This window comes from Psittacula echo (genome assembly GCF_963264785.1).
Source record: "Psittacula echo genome assembly, chromosome: Z".
NCBI classification, from domain to species: Eukaryota; Metazoa; Chordata; class Aves; order Psittaciformes; family Psittacidae; genus Psittacula; species Psittacula echo.
In genome coordinates, this window is record NC_137742.1 from 94,280,694 (window position 1) to 94,301,157 (window position 20,464).

The window sequence follows — 20,464 nt, forward strand, 5'->3', positions numbered from 1 at the left end:
GAGGACAGGGTCAGACTAGCTTTGTACCCAACTACATGTGATATACTCCACAATGTCAAAGAATGAAGTGAAGCAATATGAAAGGGGGTTTTATTGGCACATTTCAAGAGGTATCTGTACTCATTTAAAAAATTCATAGTTTCACAGCCATAAGTGGGAACTGCAAATGCACCTGGGGAAAGAACCACACAATTCAGAAAGCTTCCACAAAGGGAGCAGAAGCCCTAGAAACATCAGAAAATTAAAAACTTCATTAAATTTTAATTGACCTTTTAAATACAAATGTGAATACCTTAGATAAATCTATACAGGCTAGTAATTCTGGTTCTCTGCACCCTTAGATTTCAGCTGTACCAAAGCTGTCACACAGTTGACCAAAAAAAACCATCACAAACCAAACCAAACAGCTCAACCAAGCCTCCCAGTTCCCCCAAACAACAAAAAAACAACAGACCAAACTCTTACTATTTCAAAGAAAATTGATTATTTTTGGATGCTACCTATTTTCAGGTCTTTGAGAGTTCCCTTCTTAGACAAGGTTGACCCACATACAGAGTAGAGATTTCCTAGATTGTTTTCTAACTTCATTTATAACCATTTCAATTACACATTTCTTGCCAGAAAGGTGTGGAAATGACAGGTTTACATTTTTAGGACCCATTTCCCCTTACCAACAAGGGAACAGAAAGCAGAGCTGGGATGGTTCCACTAGCAACAGAAAGTAAAGTTCTAATTATAGTCTCCAAGGCAGAAGCTACAGAAGTAGTCTGCCAAGACCTCTTTCATTAATAAAATAACCTCAAATTCTTTCAGGAAGTGTAATCTATCAGGACATATGGAAGAACAGAAGGCAATTTTAAATAGGTCTAATAGACAGTTGCCTAATTTTATTTTTTTTTAATTGAAAGACACAAATAAATCTTTTCAAAAGCTTGCTGATGAAGTTAGCCAGAGAAGAATTAAAGTCCTGAAGAGAAAATAGAGTTACAAAGACTTCCAAAAGAGCATATATACATATACATATATATATGTATTTGCTGTGTGACATTAAACCAAACTGCCAGGATCGTGACATTTAAAAGCACCTGAGAACAAACTCTGCTATATGGAAATTTTTGATTACTATCACCTTCCAGAACCAAAATTTCACTATCAGCACATACAGCATGGGCAGTGTGTAAAATGAACAAAAACACACAGTTCACTAATAAAGGTAACAGGGGAATTCATACCACATTTTTTTCCCCATTACCTGGCAGTATATGAAGCTGCAATTTGAAGCACATTCAAAGTATGGGCATGAGCCTATAGAGTCTGTAGAAATTGAAACTGCTTAAATGCAACACTGTTTTTTCCATATTGCATATGCTGTAAGGGCATTATTTCTTTTTTCGAGCTACCTTGAAATACTGATGACAAATACTGAGACCACTTTATTTTCCCCCCACTGGGTGCTGAACTAGCCTGCTTACTAATGTTTGAAAAATTACTATCACAAAACAACAGTAACTGAGAAATAGCTGCTGTTTTCCATTTCTTCATTAGGCAAATACTTTGAAAATTGAAAATACAGTATGCAAGCTAAAAATAAATGGACTTGGTGATCAAAACTGTGCTTTATATGATAAGCTGCTGCTGATCTAGTGTAAATATTGATTTAAAAGAGAAGGCAATGTTTTCCTTGTATCTAGACACATCACTGCTATATCAGTTAAAAGCAGCCAATCCTTCCTACATATGCCTGTACAGCATGTGTTCTTCAACACAAGAGATACAAGCTGCATTCTTACTGACTTCTTAACAGTTCTAGTAACATCCATTGCACTTGTGAGATGAGCTCCTTGTACAGGCTAAGTACAGGTAATGCTGACTTGTAATCGCAGGCAAAATGTAATTGAACACAGCCTTTTATAAGGTTCTTAAACACTCATATATGCAGTCTTCTAAGCAATGGGGCACTGTTTATCCATAAGGGCAATGTTTATCCATAAACACTATTTTATTGGATGGCTTCGAACAATAACATTTATTTTGTAAAGCTTCTGTCAATTGCTAAAACTCAGAGAGAGAAATTTGCTACAATAAGCCACCACCAGAAAATAATCAACCATCATCAAATACAAGTTTGAAACTGATGAAGTATCACCTCCAAATAATAAAATGATTGCAACTGTCTTCAAACAGTAATGAGCTCTCAGTCTCAACTGAATCAATGCTACTACTTTGCCTCAGCTATTGCTTCTACCCCTACCACAGAGAGATTTTCTTCTTTTTATTACAATTATTGAAAGAACTCTTACCTCTCCATCTCGTATTCTTTCATACCTGCTTTTACTGCCTTCATTACCTGTAAGATACATATTAACATGGGACATTCATAGCAGGAGGGAATATCATATTTATAATTTTATGACTTATGACTGAGTTATCTCCAGAGGAACCTATATTACAAAAATATAATCTGTACTTAATTTAAATTTACATCAGTAGACACATTTTAAAACTACATTAGAAATCAAACTAATTTTAATTTTTATAAATGCCTGCAGTCTCCAGCAAAAAAGTAAGTTCAATTACCAAACTACTATATCCTAACGAAGTGCAGCTCCTCAGAATACCAATGCTTAATTCTTAAAGCCCTGGTGAACTTGCCAGCAAGTTCTTTTGTTTCACTTTTATGGAACACCAGCAAAACGGAACTGTGAACTGGAATAAACTACAATAGGAGATACTCTTTCATACTTTGCAATCTGAATCAATAGAAAACTACTAGAGTTAACACCATTTCACAACCCGTAAGTCTGATTTTTGTTCTTGGATTTGCTGAAAATGTGCACCAGTTTTATCCTTTGCCTGTTTCTGTATTATAAAAGTTCTAGGCAGCTGCTCTATGAAGAAATTCTCTCAGACATGACAGGATTATTCCAGGATGATGAAGGACAAACCAGAAAGAATGCAAATAACTATTCTTAGACTTCACAATTTTAACTTTATATTCCCTTTAAAATATTTTTAGACTTCACAGCCCAGAAATCTGAGGAGCAGGAGCAAAGACAACGGTTGAGTCAGTAACCTCATCAGTTACTTTTTCTTAAGGTCCCTCTGGTCAGTCAGAACTCATGGCATCTCTGTATCACAATATGGAGTACAGGATTAACACCCAAGTTAATTTTGTCATCCATACCAGTAGAGCAATATGACTCCACTGGCACAGTGCTAGGTCCAGCCTGGGTAGCCTTGCTGAGAGCATGGATTTGTCTTTGACACTCTGCTATGTCAACACAATAGCATCGTGAAGCACTGCACTGTTGGACGTACCTACTTCTGAGGAACAACCTATGGAGCACTATCAAACACTGAGCATGGGAACAATTATTACAGACTGAACTGTAAGGATCTGGAGAGAGTAACCTGTGAAGTTAAACTCTTCAGAGTTGCACAAGCTGACATGGGCCAGAAGAATAATCTTCTTGATCTCTTGGTTGGACAGATCTATTGGTTGGACAGAGCTTCAGGTAACATGGTCTAGTGTGAGCCATCTCTGCCCATGGCAGGGGGTTGGAACTAGACATTTTTAAGGTCCTTTCCAAACCTAACCATACTATGATTCTATGATTCTTCTTTCTCCATCACTGTATTCATATTTGTCCATACAGCAGAGATACATTGCAAGCAGGTCACCTTCTGCTGAGGCTCCAGCTTTTATCCAAAACCACACTCCATTTCTCACATATCACAAATGTACTAGTGAGTTCAAGGACAATGTAAGGTATATTACTGGGCTGTAATAGGAGGGATATTATCCTCTTATTTCTATCCAGCTTTTCCATTATTTTATTACTAAGTAATTCAGGGTTGCTGGGAACATTTCTGAGTATCACTGCTACATGAAGAGCAAAAATTATTATCAGTAAAAGATCCATTACCTCTTTATGAGCTTCACTGGAGATTTTATTGGTGTAGCGCAAAACTTCCAACTCCATGTCTGTCTTAATCACACGACTTAAAGAAAAGTAGAACAGATATCAGGTTAGGTTGCAACTTCACAGCTTAAGGATTATGAAATAAAACCCCCTGAAAATAAAATGCATCACCTATGGTAAAATTAGATCAAGCACACTTCAAGAGCGAAGAGCTTTTACAGTATTCATGGCAGCAAAGTTTTGTTGTCATTGATTCAGCATTAGCAAAACAATCTTACAAAGGGAAGTCACAAGCATTTCAAACATCAGCAGGCATTATTTTAATGCTAATAAACAAGTGGTCCAATCAACATTTTTCAACTCATTCTACAATACATTAGGAACAAAAGCAATGTATTTCTGCTTTTGCCATGGCTCTAACACCACTTCAAAAGGAACATTTCTACAAGCATACTTGACTTATTTTTTAAACAAAACTTGAGAACAGTTTACATAATGAAATTCCTAGAGCTCCAGAATTTCTATTAAGCACAACCTTAACTCCCACCTAGTTGCAATACCTCAAAAAGGGGAGAGGAGAGAGGGGGAAGAAGGGTGGTGGTTATGAAAAAATGCTATTTCTGTTTGGTATTAAAAAAAACCAAAACAAGAAATTCAGAAACCGCAGCAGCAGTAATTACAGACACGGTGTCCATTCTTTTTCATATGCTTTTGGCGGAAAAAAACAACTCAACCCCCTAAAAATTCCATCCTGTTCTTCATGCCTTATGAGATACTGAATATGTGTCTATTTATGAGCCTTGATACTCTGTTCTGAACTCATCTCAAAAAATTTAACATCTCTTATCTACTTGTATCGCTTTCTACCATGTATTTCAAATAAAAGCAGCTATTCAGTGTGGCATGAACAGGGAAGCACTGATAGTTCCATACCATCTATTAAAAATCAGCTACTCTCTCCACTGCTACACATACTGATTTCCTAGTATTTCTCATGCTCATCTCAAAGGCAGCCGTGAAGTACATACTTAGCTGTTTACAGAGAACAAAACTACATCTATTGAATTGCATGAAAATATTTAAATTGTATTTCCAGCTCCACTCCAGAGCTTGCAGTAGTTACAAAGTACCATAACTGTTATACTTTGAAACTCCCACCAAGACACCCCTTTGTCATTGTAACACGCTCCTACTCACACTGCTGCAGAAAACTATTTGCTGTATTTCTGCTCCTGCAGTTTGTCTTACTGAATCCAGAAACAGGCTTCTCAGCCATCAGTGTCTCTGATGTGTGATAAGAGCTTTTCCCATAGACAGGGATCACATCACTATGCGGCACAGCCACTCCCCTGCAAACACAACTTCTCTGGCAAGAGTAAAGGTACCTTTGTAAAAATGCCAGTATCAATCAAAATGCTCTTACAAACAGAAATACAGTAGAGGGGAATGGATTGACATTCTTAGTCAACTGGAGAATGACACAAAATAATCATTATGCATATTGACAAGTATAAGGTTTTAAAATGAACACCAAGATGAAAAAATTGCACTGGGATGGTATAATCTGCTCATCCAGGGTGAGCAAACAGACTTTTGCTTCTGCCTTTCAGCCAAGACATAAAAAATAGCACCTCAAATCTATTCATGTTAGAATGAGGTAGCAAAGGCTTATATATATTTACTTAATCCTGTTCTTCAGAAGATTGCATGTTCAGGCAGGATAATTTAATACTTGTTTGATGTGCCTTTATATTACTTTCAATATATAGTACATATCCCTGATCTGCAAGTGCCTCAAAAATAGATTGTTTCAAAATTCAATTGTCTGATCTCTTACCTGGGATCTGCTAGTAATACACAACAGCAAGTGCAAACAGAATTTATTTTACTGGGCTAGGTCATAAGGCTTCAGGGTCAAGGTATTTTAGATCATCCTTTTTCGGTATCTTTTTGCATTTACGAATTCATGCTCAGGCTCAGACTTTTTATGCAATGCATCACCTTCATTTATACAAGGTCAAGCACTGAAACATTTTACAGAAAATGTTTACTCATTTTGAGACCAATAAAACCCACTACCCAACCACTAACATGGAAGAGAGGGAGGATATACAATCAAGCAGGGAACATGATCAACTTCACACTCCACTGGATACCAAAAGGAAAACGTCGCTGGACTCTCATGTTGCCTGCCCTGGTGCTGTTCACAGTATCACAGTATGTTAGAGATTGGAAGGGACCTCAAAAGATCATCTAGTCCAATCCCCCTGCCGGAGCAGGAATACCTAGATGAGGTTACAGAGGAATGTGTCCAGGCGGGTTTTGAATGTCTCCAGAGAAGGAGACTCCACAACCCCCCTGGGCAGCCTGTTCCAGTGTTCCGTCACCCTCACTGAGAAGAAGTTTCTTCTCAAGTTTAAGTGGAACCTCTTGCGTTCCAGTTTGTACCCATTACCCCTTGTCCTATCATTGTTTGCCACTGAGAAGAGCCTGGCTCCATCCTCGTGACACTCACCCTTTATATATTTATATACACTAATAAGGTCACCCCTCAGTCTCCTCTTCTCCAAACTATAGAGACCCAGCTCCCTCAGCCTTTCCTCATAAGGGAGATGCTCCACTCCCTTAATCATCTTAGCTGCCCTGCACTGGACTCTCTCCAGCAGGTCCCTGTCCTTCTTGAACTGAGGGGACCAGAACTGGACACAATATTCCAGATGCGGTCTCACCAGGGCAGAGTAGAGGGGAAGGAGGACCTCTCTCGACCTACTGACCACCCCCCTTCTAATACACCCCAGGATGCCATTGGCCTTCTTGGCCACAAGGGCACAGTGTTGGCTCATGGTTATCCTGACGTCCACTAGGACCCCCAGGTCCCTCCCCTAACTACTCTCTAACAGGTCGTTCCCCAACCTATACTGGAACCTGGGGTTGTTCCTGCCCAGATGGAACACTCTACACTTCCCCTTGTTATATTTCATCAAGTTATTCCCTGCCCAACTCTCCAGCCTGTCCAGGTCCCGCTGGATGGCAGCACAGCCTTCTGGCGTGTCAGCCACTCCTCCCAGCTTAGTGTCAGCAGCAAACTTGCTGACAGTACACTCAATTCCCTCATCTAAATCATTGATGAATATATTAAATAATACTGGTCCCAATACCGACCCTTGAGGCACTCCACTAGATACAGGCCTCCAACTAGACTCTGCCCCATAGACTACAACTCTCTGGCTTCTCTCCTTCAGCCAGTTCGCAGTCCATCTCACTACCTGATCGTCCAGACCACACTTCCTCAGTTTAGCTATGAGGATGCTGTGGGAGACTGTGTCAAATGCTTTGCTGAAGTCAAGGTAGACCACATCCACCGCTCTGCCATCATCCAGCCACCGTGTTATTTCCTCATAAAAGGCTATGAGGTTGGTCAAGCATGACTTCCCCTTGGTAAAGCCATGCTGACTGCCCCTCATAACCCTCTTATCCTTCACATGCCTTAAGATGACATCAAGGATAAGGTGTTCCATCACTTTCCCAGGGATGGAGGTGAGGCTGACCGGTCTAGAGCTACCCGGGTCCTCCTTCTTGCCCTTTTAGAAGACTGGAGTGACATCTGCTTTCCTCCAGTCCTCAGGCACCTCTCCCGTTTCCTAAGACTTGGTAAAGATGATGGAGAGTGGTCTAGCAATGACTTCCGCCAGTTCCCTCAGTACCCGCTGGTGCATCCCATCTGGACCCATGGATTTATGGATGTCCAGATTGCTCAGCTGGTCCCTAACCCATTCCTCATCGACTAAGGCAAACTGCTCCATTGACCTGACTTCATCTGAGATCTCAGGAGTACAGGGGTTTTCAGGACTGCCTCTGGCAGAGTAGACAGAGACAAAGAAGGCATTCAATAACTCTGCCATCTCTGTATCTTCTGTCACCAGGGCACCCATCCCATTCACCAGTGGGCCTACCTTGCCTCTGGTCTTAGTTTTATCAGCTATGTATTTGAAAAAGCTCTTTCTGCTGTCCTTGACCCCTCTGGCCAGATTTAATTCTAAGGAGGCCTTAGCCATCCTAGCTGCCTTCCTACATCCTCTAGCAGCAGCCTTATATTCCTCCCAAGTGGCCAGCCCCTCCTTCCATGACCTGTAAACTCTCCTCTTCCACTTGAGCATACCCAGCAGTTCCTTATTTACCCATGCAGGTCTCCTGGCCCTCTTCCTTGACTTCCTACGTGTCAGGATCCTCTGCTCTTGAGCTCGGAATAAGCAATCCTTGAATGTCAACCAACTATCTTGGCCCCTTTACCTTCAAGCAGCCTTGCCCAAGGGATTTCCCCTAGCAATTGCTTGAAAAGGCCAAAGTTTGCCCCGCTGAAGTCCAGGGTTGCAATTCTACTTGCTATTGTACTGGTCCTACCACGCAAGATCCTGAATTCCACCATCTCGTGGTCGCTGCAACCAAGGCAGCCCTCAACCTTTACTGCTTCGACCAGACCCTCCTTGTTAGTGAGGATGAGATCCAGCAGCGCTCCTCTCCTGGTTGGCTCATCCACCATTTGCATGAGGAAGTTATCATCCATACACTGGAGGAACCTCCTGGACTGTGGCTGGGTTGCTGAGTAGTCCTTCCAGCAAACATCTGGGAAGTTAAAATCCCCCACGATGACCACGGCCTGTGACTGAGAGGCCGCTCTCAGCTGCCTGTAGAAGGCCTCGTCAACTTCCTCACCCTGATCTGGTGGCCTGTAACAGACACCCACAACAGTATCGCCCCTGCCAGCCTGCCCCTTAATTCTCACCCACAGACTCTCAACTCGCTCGTCCCCTGTCCCTGGACAGAACTCAGTACATTGCAGCTGCTCTCGCACATAAAGAGCAACCCCACCACCCCGCCTGGCTGGCCTGTCTTTCCTGAAAAGGACATAGCCCTCCATGACTATATTCCAGTCATGTGAGCTGCCCCACCACGTCTCTGTAATTGCCACCAGATCATAATCTCCTGACTTAACACAGGTCTCTAACTCCTCCTGCTTATTTCCCATGCTGCACGCATTGGTGTACAGGCATTTCAAGGAGGGAGCTGAGCTCACCAATTTCACCCTAGGATTATAGGAGGCCTCCCAGTCTTCATCAATTCTAGAGTGCTGCCCCACTGGGGCAAGCCCAGTTACAATCCCATCCCCCTTCGAATCTAGTTTAAAGCTCTCCAAATGAGCCCTGCTAATTCATGCCCCAGCATCCTTCTGCCTCTGTGAGATAAACCTTTTCCACGTGCCATCATCCGGACTGGAGCCTTATAAAACCAGCTGTTATCAAAGAATCCAAAGCCCTGCCTGCAGCACCAGTCTTGTAGCCAATTGTTTACAGACTGAATTTTCCCATTCAGTCCCACATCATCACCTCATGGAAGAAGTGAGGAGAAGATCACTTGAGCCCCAGACTCTTTCACCATCCGCCCCAAGGCCCTGTAGTCTTTCTTCATCCCCCTCAGACTGCGGGAAGCAGCTTCCCCCCCACCTGTCTGGAAGACCAGCAGCGGGTAGTAGTCTGTCGGGTGCACCAGGCTGGGGAGCGCCTTGGTGATGTCCCTGATCCGGGCTCCAGGCAGACTACACACTTCCCTATGATGAGGGTCAACTCTGCATATCGGGCCCTCTGTTCCTCTCAGAAGGGAATCGCCTACGACAATGACCTTTCTTTCTTTCTTTCTTATCAGAGGCAGTCTTGAGGTGCGAAGTCGACCGCCTTTTCCTATGTGACCTTGTAGTCTGGCCTTGCATCACATCCTCACCTACCTCTCCATCAAGATCCAGGGCCTCAAACCTATTACTGAGGGACACCTGGGGAAGCAGGGCAGGAAGGGAGGAGGGTTGCCCACGGTTCCGAACTGGAACTCGCTTCCAACCCTCATCATCTTTTTGGTCCCTTACCTCTGCGCGACAGCTACAGGGCAGGGGCTGTCTCGGGCCATCCCCCTCTGTCTGAGAGGGCAGGGGGTCCATCCCCTTATGGGGGGTATCTCCCTGGAACTGTTCCAGCTGGCACGCCAGGGAGTTACTCCACCAGTCGATCTCCCTTTCACACTCCCTGATGGTCCTCAGCATCTCGACCTCCTCCTTAAGTTCTGCCACCAAGCTAAGCAGATCTTCTACCTGCTCACACCTCACGCAGGTGGAATGCTGGCCTCCCTCCCTCGGCAGCAGCAGGCTCTGGCACTCCCTGTTGATGGAATTAGCAACAGCAGACTTGAGTAGCAAAACGGCATGTATTTCACCACCATCTCACTGCATAAAACACAACATTCTCCCAAGCCAGGTTCAAAGCATTGCTAGTCAAAGCACTCTGGTTAGCACTACAGAACAATCTTGAGGGTGACGAGTGACCCACAGTTCTCATGATGTTTCTCACCCACTTCCGAGATGAGGCTAGGAAGAAAGTCCCACCCTTGCTCATGAGTGACCTTTAATGTTCTATTAAAAATGGCTCTTGGAGCAGTTACTCTGAATGCATTCATCAGTATTTTGATGGGAACACACCATCTAGAGGCTCCAGCTACTGCAACTGCAAAAATGTACAGATTCAGCATGTAACGTGGTTCTTGGATTAACAGGCAAGCCACACAGTACAATCAAGTTAAATTAGAAGCACAAGCCTCCTACTGTCAGGACTGACTGTAACTTTCAACTTCCCTCCCCCTGCATTTTACTAGTGTAAAATTATTCCTTCTTCCTCATTCTGTTCTTTTGTATACCTTTGTGCTTTTATTTGCACTTGTCCATATGAGCAGGTAGGTGGTCTTATCATGCATATCACTCATCCACTAAAAGAGAGAAATTTCAATACAAAGTATGATTTCAGTCCTGAAAATAAGTTTGGGCATTTTAAGTGGCTGGATACCAAATTTCATGCACAACCTATTTTCCACTGATCAAGTGGTCAAAAGCATACAGAATTCAGGACAATTATGAGGTTGAAACTTGAGCAACTCAACTCTATTTCCATAAACCAGTGCTTTCCTTAAAGATACACAACTGTTTGCTCCCCTATATGCATTCAGTCTTGATCATACTGCCAGAAGTATCTGTTCCCAGTTACCAGCTCAGTGTTTATCAGGTGTCTTCTTTTGTTGTTTTTAGTACATGTGTGCAACCTTAATGGCTGCTTTTTGTGCCATGCATGGAAAACATCTGGGTACATCCATTTTTCCTTATCCTTCTGGAAATATTATGTTTACAGACCACCTAGTAAATACAGATGCTACCCACGCAGACAGACTCCACAGTCCTGCCTTGTCTTCACCCTTTTTCATCCCTTCTGTTACCTTTCCACATTTTATTTATAGACATTTCTCTACCATAGTTGATATATTTATGCTCTTCAGCAAGTTTTAACTTGCTAACTGAATTAGCACTGAAGCCAGTAAACGTAGTAATGCACACATGCAAAGGAGAAGCATTGCAGTACAATTCTGAAAGCCAGCTGCATGAACACCAAACATGGAAGTTCATCTTGAAACAGTTCAAAAAGATATTAGAGTTTACAACATAGATAAGAAAATCCTCTAAAACCACAAAGAGCATATACCCAACCTTAAGACACTAAGATACAGATTACTTTCCCAGAAGAAACAATATAGCTTTCCATCAAAGTAATGCAAAATACAGAATACATGAAATCTTCCACACAGAACTATCAAATACCACTTTCATTGGAGTTATAGCAAAATAAAGTATATGCAAGCAGAAAACAAGCTGTACATTATCTTCTAGCACCACCACAAGTAGGCAAACAGACATTGGTATCCTAAAGTAATAAAAGGCCATTTTTCTAAGTGCTAGTGTAAACATAATTCCTTCTGACTACTAGGGAGATAATAAGGGTACGTTTTGACTTCGTCTTCTGTTAGATAACATTTTCTTTCCAAAATGCTGAAATCAATACTTACAGTACACATTCAGTATCAGATCTGAAACAGGGACCCTGAAATTTACAATTTAAGTGTTTAAATGTGTTTGTAGACACATTCACCCAATTGAAAAAAAAAAAAAAAAGAAAACGCCCTACGCAAACTGCTGCAGTCTTGTCTAAGGTCAGATCCTTTTGGTTTATATTTAAGTTTCACAGCAAGTGAGAAAATGTTGAGATCTTGAAAAAGGATGAGTAAGCCAGGGAGGCAACAGATCCTTAATCACAAACACTTTGCCCCTTGTCAGTACTGAACCATTTTCCCTGTATTTTATGAGAAGACTGTACAATACTAGAATTGCCTTCTGTAGCTCACAGTTCTCCCTGGCTGGTTCAGAAAGCTCAGCCATTTCACTTCTTGCTGGCAGCTTTGACAGCATGGTATAGATCGGAGTTTTACTGACAAGCATCATGGTAAACCAGAGTAGTTCAGAGCTTGTTGAATTTGAAATTATATGCATTCATGCAAGCACATGATTTAAATGAAGAAATTTTCTACTCTAGAATATAACCCAAAAAAATTTAATCTCCCTAAAAGTAAAATATTCTTAATTCTAAAAATATTATTACTTTCTAAAGAAAGTTTCCTGATGAATAACTTTACACTGCAAGGAAATTTTCTACTTTAGGAAGTTTTAATATGCATAGCCTGTCATTCACATAGTGATTTCACCAGACACTTAAATCCTAACAACCATCCACAACATACCTCTGACTTAAAATGAAATCCACCAAACTCAATAAAACCTTTTAAAACACTTCTGAATGCACATATGAACTTTGGCTCCACTTAGAATTCCCTTTCCTTGAAAGCAAGGTGGAGAGAAGGTACACACCGACCATCGCTCCCCTGTTGAGATCACAGGGAGAACAAAATCAGAATTCCAGGATGGCACTTGCAATTCACAGAAAAGATTCTCTTTGCACCAAGATGAACAGCTCCAAGTGATGCCTTTCTACTGCCTCAATGCTCCATCTATCTCAGGACAGATTCATGGACCTCATGTTTCTCAAACTCTGAGATTCCTGAATAAGATTTAACACCCCCATTAACGCAAAACACAGAGCAGAAAAGCTTATCAGGTGACATCTTGGTAATGTAGATGGAACTAGAATGAAAGCCGACTTGGGAACCAGCTTGTGGCCCTAGTACAAAGCCTTCTGCAGCTAAAACTGTCACCTCTCTCCCTGCAGTGCTGCTGTATCTACAGATCAAAGTTTGCAAGTTAGACCAGGCCCTCTTGAGGTCACCTTTCTTGCCTCTTGTCGTTCCCTGCTAACAAGAGAACAAGAGTACAAAAAGGAAAACAAACAAGAGGAGCAGGAAAACGACACTGTCAGGTTAAAGATGAAGATGTAGCTCTCTCCTCTGCTTCTCAAACAGCTTCTCAGGTCACTAGGAGAATCCTCCTCTGGCTGATGGGCACATGATAATGAAGAGAACTGAAAGTTCCCAATGTCTTAAAAAACAAAAAAGCCCACACCATGCCCTACATCAAACCAATCAACTAGAGCTCAAGAGCAGCCACTTCTGCAAGAAAATAAGACTTTATGAAGAGCTTCTAACTTGACTTATCCTCTCCGTTAGTTTTGTATGCCACTGCAGCATGGCATCAGGGGTCTCGGAGTCTATGTGAAAATTTCTAGATCTTCCCTATCAATATCTGTAATGACAGGAACTTGACTAATTAAACCCTAATGATATTAAAAAAATCAACAAACCAAACCAAACCAAACCTGGTTTTGCCATGCTCGTCCTTTACCTAATTGTGTTTAATCTGTGCATCTGAAAAGCACATCCCTACACATCAATTTCCAATCTTGTATTCTGTCTACATTACTCAGCACTTTGCACCTCAAAGGCTCCTGACTCTTAAATTCGGAAATCACAATAAATTCAGAAATCAATTCTGTATGGTAACTTCTTTGTTTTGGAAAAGGAAGGTAAAAACTCTACACGGACAGAATAGGCGTGATTTAAAAATTGGCATCCTGAGAGTTCTGTGTTACAAAGCAGCACTGACTTTCCCCCTTCCACTCATCAGCAGGATCTGCAAGCTATGAGTCCCACTACTACACATCTCCAGGCCCACCCATGACTCTATAATGCAACAATGTCTAAGCAAAGTTTCCCCTCTTCCCGCCTTCCTTTTACAACATTTTTGTACCATGCCAAGCAATGACAAATGGCTGTAATAACAGAAATGTGACCTACTAAAAATTCTACATATTCTGAAATCACATTGATGTTCAAAACAACATCTCCACAGTTTTCCAGCTGGCAAATAGACATAAAGGAAGACAGCAGATTGTTCTCAGCATCTGTGCTAATAATAAACGTTAAAAAGAATAATATGTAGTAACATATAAGTAACATAACATAACAATAAACTACAACAGTGGTAGCCAGAGTGTATACTCTCCTGTTTGTATTTTCAGATTTTATCTGTCTTAACTAAGGATTTGCTTCCTCATTTCTAGATTAATATACTGAAAAAGCTTAGATAAAAACCTAATTCATTAACAAAAATCCACTGTGTTGTTTCTTCAGTTAATTTCCTAAATGGAAAACTAAAAAGCCCTAGTTACGGAGCAATCCCAAGGACAAAGTCAGCAATGCTGACCAGAATAGGAAAACTAGTGAAATGCAGTAGCTTTGTAAGCTACTACTACACTTTGCCACTCTCTAATTTTGTCTATTCTAGATAGGCTACAGCAGAATTCTCCTAGAATTATAGACACATTAATAATAATTCAACAAAATTAATGCTTTTATAATAAACCCTAGAGAAGTAATAACACCTTATTAAATATTACCTGTTCAGTTTTGATCTACCTTTGATTTTTGGTTCTAGAATATGAATTATGAATTATCCTCATTCTTTTCTTATTCATACAAATTCACATTTACACGAATGTGACTTAACTCCTAACACATCCTATAAAAATATATATCCAGACACAATGCTTAAGGAATGATACATAAATTCTTCACTTTTCAGTGCTTTTACCTGTTTTTACTGCTGTACATTATTTCCACCCTACAAGGAGAAATCAACTTAAATTAAAACCTAGTAAAGTAGGATGCTTCAGTTGAGGAACTGCTCTCTGAAGCAAGAGGATCATAGAATTACAGAATAGTCAGGGCCGGAAAGAACCTTAAGATCATCTAGTTCCAACCCCCCTGCCATGGGCAGGGACACCTCACACTAAACCATGTCACCCAAGGCTCTGTCCATCCTGGCCTTGAGCACTGTCAGGGATGGAGCATTCACCACTTCTTTGGGCAACCTGTTCCAGTGCCTCATCACCCTTCAGTAAAGAACTTCTTCCTTATGTCTAACCTGAACTTCCCCTGTTTCAGTCTGAAACTGTTATCCCTTGTCCTAATATAAGCACGTTCAACGATATTCAAAGAGAAAGATTTTATGCTACTCACCATTCTGCAATTTCAGGATGAAGGATTTTGTTGTTCACATTAAATCTATATGAAAAAAAGCAACACACAAATGTTAAAAAAAAGCCACACAACAGCAGAGACTACATTCTTTTTTAACTGTGTCTTCTCTGGGGACACGAAAACTTGTGAAAGCAAATAATGTATTGCAATTAATTATAGATCAGCTCAGATCCCAGTAAGCAGAGTGCACACATTTGTCTTCACAGTGCAAGTGTTTAATCTTGAAATACATGAGACTAAACCACATACGTAATTTTAAGAATGTGGAGAAACCAGAGGAACAGTATGTTCAGGACACATTCCTTAAACTTCTTTTGATAAAGATAAAATGTTGTCACTTCACTGCTATGAGTGTGGGTTGAACCAGATCAACCTCCAGAGGACCCTTGCGAAGTGTTCTGTGATTTTAACTTTGCTCCTTAAAAAACCTTCAGTGAAATTAAACACAGTGAACTGCTAATTTTATCCTTCGTTTTAGGCTTTCCCACTTTTCTGTGCACAGAATGTGGCATGTGATACACAAGCTTGCTTAGAGGACTATGAAAACAATCTCTCCTTGTCTTTTTTGACCTAGAGAAGAGGCAAAGCAAAAGTTTCCATTTCATCTTGGCCTCAAACACATAACTATTTTTCTGTTTATTTTCTGCATTAGCAATTCATGTATTCTTGGAACTACTTTGAGGATGTCTAAACAATAACATTACAGTGGCCAATAGAGTAAGAAGCTGAGTAATTGAGTGGAAAACAAATAGATCTCCAAGCATTGTTCAAGGGTTTTTTTCTGCTTACAATTTAAATGCCCAAGGAGTGTTCTGCACCAAAGATATTTTTGTCTGACTGTTGGCTCCTCAGTTATGGCATTTAAGAGAACTAAAATGCTCCAAGGCTCCTAAAAGATCTTTAGAAGAATGTTATAAGGCAACAATTCATTTTCCCAAATTTTTGAAGGAAAAATTAATCTATTCCAGTTATTAACCATTCTTTACACCTCAGAAGGGACCAACTAAAGCACAAATCCAATTAAAAAAAATTATTTAGAAGTCACTCCTAATTGTGCCAGGATCTTCCTGCATACTCAGATATCAGGAAAAAAAAAAAACCTTATGTTTCTCTTCTTCAAAAACACATGCTCATAAACTCATGAAATCCTAACAAGGTAAAGGTTAATAGCTTTGTGTCACTACTCCAGGGTAGAAAACAACAACTTATCTCAACATTCAACAAGGACAAGCTGTGTGGTATTCAGTATTATGGGTATTAATTAGAAACCACTGGAAAAGCAACACAATACAAAAAGCTACAAGTCACAGAACAATGCATCATTATAGAATAACGTGAGTCCCTTGGAAACAAGAAAGTCTCATAAAACCAGAGAAAAAAGGCATTTTTTCAATTTAATCACCACAATCCCAACAACTATTACCTACATACAGTAATGCAGAAATAATTCTGGGAGGGAAGAGCCCATTAAACACAAATTTATACAGAAGAAAATAAAACAATGATAGACTGTAATCAATCTATACAAAGTCTAAAAAAACCAAAAGCCCGAGCTCCTTGTTTGGCCGGAAAGTATATCAACTGACACCACCATAGAAAAACAAGAAACAGAAGAATTAAGCTGGAGTTGCAACGACGCAAGGACATTCAATAATTGTCATCAGTATGTCAGACAGAAAACAGATCAATGAAGGCAAGTGTAAGGAGACACTGCAGCACAGCAGAAAGCTCCAACAGCAGCTCTATGCAAATATGACAAGTATAAACTATGGCTATTATGAAGTAACAAAAGAAAATAAAGGGCAGGGAAGGGCAAGTAAAGAAGGCAGCTGACTTGAGACTCTGAAAATTCACATCTCTCAAGAACCTGACACACTCATTTTAACCACAAGCACAAATGGATAAAACCAAAAGGAAATCAAATGAACAAACACGAACCTCACAACAGAAGACTGTCTCTCATCTGAGCATTAAATAAATACAAACAAAAAGGAAAACCCTGTACACCAGTGCAGACTTGTAATAGGTCAAATAATGCTCTTATACAAAGGAAATTTCAGTCAAGAGATGCACCATCTCTGCTGCAGTCCCTGGATTTTTCCTCTCCTGGCCTTAAATGCTCTTCTTGAGCTGTCTTTGTGCTGCCAGAAATGCAAGTTTAAGTTGCTGGGTGGAACCCTCTACTATGTGGCAGCTTCTTAAAATTACAGTTGCTGTCAATTATGGAAGTGAATTAAACACACAGAAAATGGGCAGGATTGGAACAAGAGGGTGTAGGGTAGGGGTAAAGAAGCAGGAGGTCATCAGTCACATGGTACTTTTATTTCTCACCTGAAAGACAAGACTTTCTGATATGACGGCAAGTAGAAAACAAGATTTTAGATCTCTGGGACACAGCATCAATTCAGACTTAGAAGAGAACCTGATCTACTGTATGTGGCTTTTTCAGATAAGCCAACGATTAAGGATTGAGTTGTCTCAACTTTGCTTAGCTTGTGATAGTTGTGCGTCCTGTCCGAGTGGCCACGGGGCAACCTGTTTATTACTGCCAGACTTCTAAAACCAAAGACTCCAATTATGCTTCATTTCAGTTACCAACAAGGCAGCTAAGCAAAATACATCCTTAAAGTTACTGGTTAAATATCAAGCTCAAGGGGAAGAGCTTGTATCACCAACACAAGTACACAACGGTGTCTAATTCACACAATTTGTGCACGAAGTCCTGTATAAAATCACCTTACCATGTCCTTCTCGCAAAGTTTTGATCCTGCTAGACAATAATCAACTTACTTTTAAAAAACATGTACTGCCCTAGGGTTAAGGGGATCATATAGAGCAATCCAATTCTACATTTTTCTGCAATGTGCAAATAGACAACACTTAGATGATGAGACATGTGGTCTTGGGGAAGAAAACAAATTGACATTTTATTACAGCTGCAACCTGTAACGTATTAATGCTCCCATTTAATCAGCACAGAACTAAGAAATGCTACACTGAAAAGCATGTCCAAATTGATTTCATACTCAGTTGCCCTTTTAGCTGCAAGACAATTTCTTTAGTTTAAAAAAGAAGTTACAAATCTACACCTTCTGTATAATAAAAGTGTACAAAGAGACCCTATTTTGTCAGTTTAATAAATATACTTTGTGTGTATATGGTGAGAAAATTCTAAAACATACTCATACACAATATTTGAATTTTCTACTCTTCTCAACATGAGAGTCTTTCTCCTAACAATGGACCTCACTACACAATAGGGAAGAGGCCTTTCAGATGGTTTTCACTGTCACATTCAAGAAGTACAATTCTGAGGGAAAGGAATTCACTGAAAAATTGCAAACATTTAGGTACAATTGCTTACACTATCCATCATTTCCATCAATTGATTCTCAGGATGAAAAACAAACAAACAAAACCAGAACAAAATCAAAAAACACAGCAAGCAAAGACTTATTCAACAGTGCTTTAAAGTATATGGCACATTTATAAGTGCTACATAACTGGCACATGACTGGATTTTGAAAATTCCTGCTCATTTTCCAGTCTGAAAAATGGGTCCATGAATTAGAAGAATCAAAAACCCACCACCCACAGAACTAGCCTTTATTAGCAAACAGAAGTACTTGTCTAGAAAACATGCATTGGCACTACTTTAGAAATCTGCCTTCTACACTTTAAGCCACCTGAAGCAAATGGCAGCAAGTCACTTCTGTGGGATTTGTAACAGCTGCAAACAAAGCTGACCTGAGGGGAGCTACCAGGAACAGCATTAGCAATGGTCCAGCTCTCCTGTCTGAAGTCCCTGTCGCAGGCTGCTCCCTCCCTGGGACAACGGGACTACCCACTGCTGAGCAGGACAACTTCCCAAGCACGACCATTCTCCATTTTTACAGACTGCAGCAACATACAAGCTTTTTTCAGTACAAGATACTTTGCTGACAGAGGGTAGATTTAGATTAAACATTAGGGATAAGTTCTTCCCAGTGAGGGTGCTGAGGAGCTGGCACAGGTTGCCCAGAGAAGCTGTGGCTGCCCCATCCCTGGCAGTGTTCAGGGTCAGGTTGGATGGGGCTTGGAGCAACTTGGTTTACTGGAAGGTGTCCTTGACCATGGCAGGGCTTTGGAACTGGATGAGCTTTAAGGTCTCTTTCAACCCAAAACAGTCTGGGACTCTATATGAAAGAACTATACATAAACTGATGGAAAATATGATGAATTTCACCATTATGGGCTCTATAATCAGCATAAAATCAAGTTTGATCGCTGCTACCAGCGCAAAAATAACTCAGGGTTGATCTTCAGGATGATCAAAGAAATAACCCATTACCACAGTAGTCATTTTGTCTCAAATGGCTACTTATTACAGTGGAAAAATTAATCAAATAGTTTAGGTAATTATGTTCCAGAAGAAGTTCAAAAGGTTCAAAAAGTAAGGCAAGAAAGCAATATCATTAGAGGAAGAAAAAGGCAACTTGTGACAGGAGCAGATGAACAGCCTGCAAAGGGAGCAAGATCCAGCTTTTTCCAGAAATGATGCATTATTTCTCTTATTATCCATCACAAACAAAAAAACCCAAACAGAAGAACACACCACGGCAAACAGAAAAACACACCAGGGCAAGTCAGTCCAGGAGAAAAAAGACAAATGGGAGCAGGAGAAACACAAAAGGGCCGTAGCAAGGAAATGCATCTTGGCCAGGTAGCCAGAAAATGGAAGCAAACAAAAAATCCAGGAATAAGATACAGCACCATAGCCAGGGCAGAGGACAGAGAGAGCTGACAACTCACAGGCACAGACAGATGGGACAGAGCGCAGTCTCAAGGAGTCCATTGCTTGATACAAACTCCATGGGTTTAGTCCTCTCAGAAGAAACAAGTACATCCAAAATACACAGAAACAGGCCAGGCTGGATGGGGCTTTGAACAACTTGGCCTAGTGGAAGGTGGGGGGTGGAACTGGCTTTAAGGCCCCTTCCAACCCAAACCATTATGTGATTCTATGAAATATAAAGGAAATATTTGACATGGAAGAGGTAGAGAAGCAGGAAAGCAGGAATGCTGAAATTGATTTGAATCTGCATCGAAAACATATAAAATGAACTGGTTTATATATGCAGTTACAAAATTCT

General features: G+C 40.7%; 1 protein-coding gene across 1 annotated transcript in view; it reads right to left on the bottom strand.

Annotated features, from left to right (window-relative positions):
* Window positions 1-20,464, bottom strand: part of PEPD (peptidase D) — a gene marked incomplete at both ends in the record, with an annotated part of 171,098 nt that overhangs the window by 107,851 nt on the left and 42,783 nt on the right. The window contains 3 exons of the mRNA XM_080638384.1: window positions 2,301-2,347; window positions 3,927-4,002; window positions 15,312-15,356. Coding sequence (XP_080494510.1) covers window positions 2,301-2,347; window positions 3,927-4,002; window positions 15,312-15,356 — 168 coding nt within the window. The remainder of the gene's footprint in view (window positions 1-2,300; window positions 2,348-3,926; window positions 4,003-15,311; window positions 15,357-20,464) is intronic.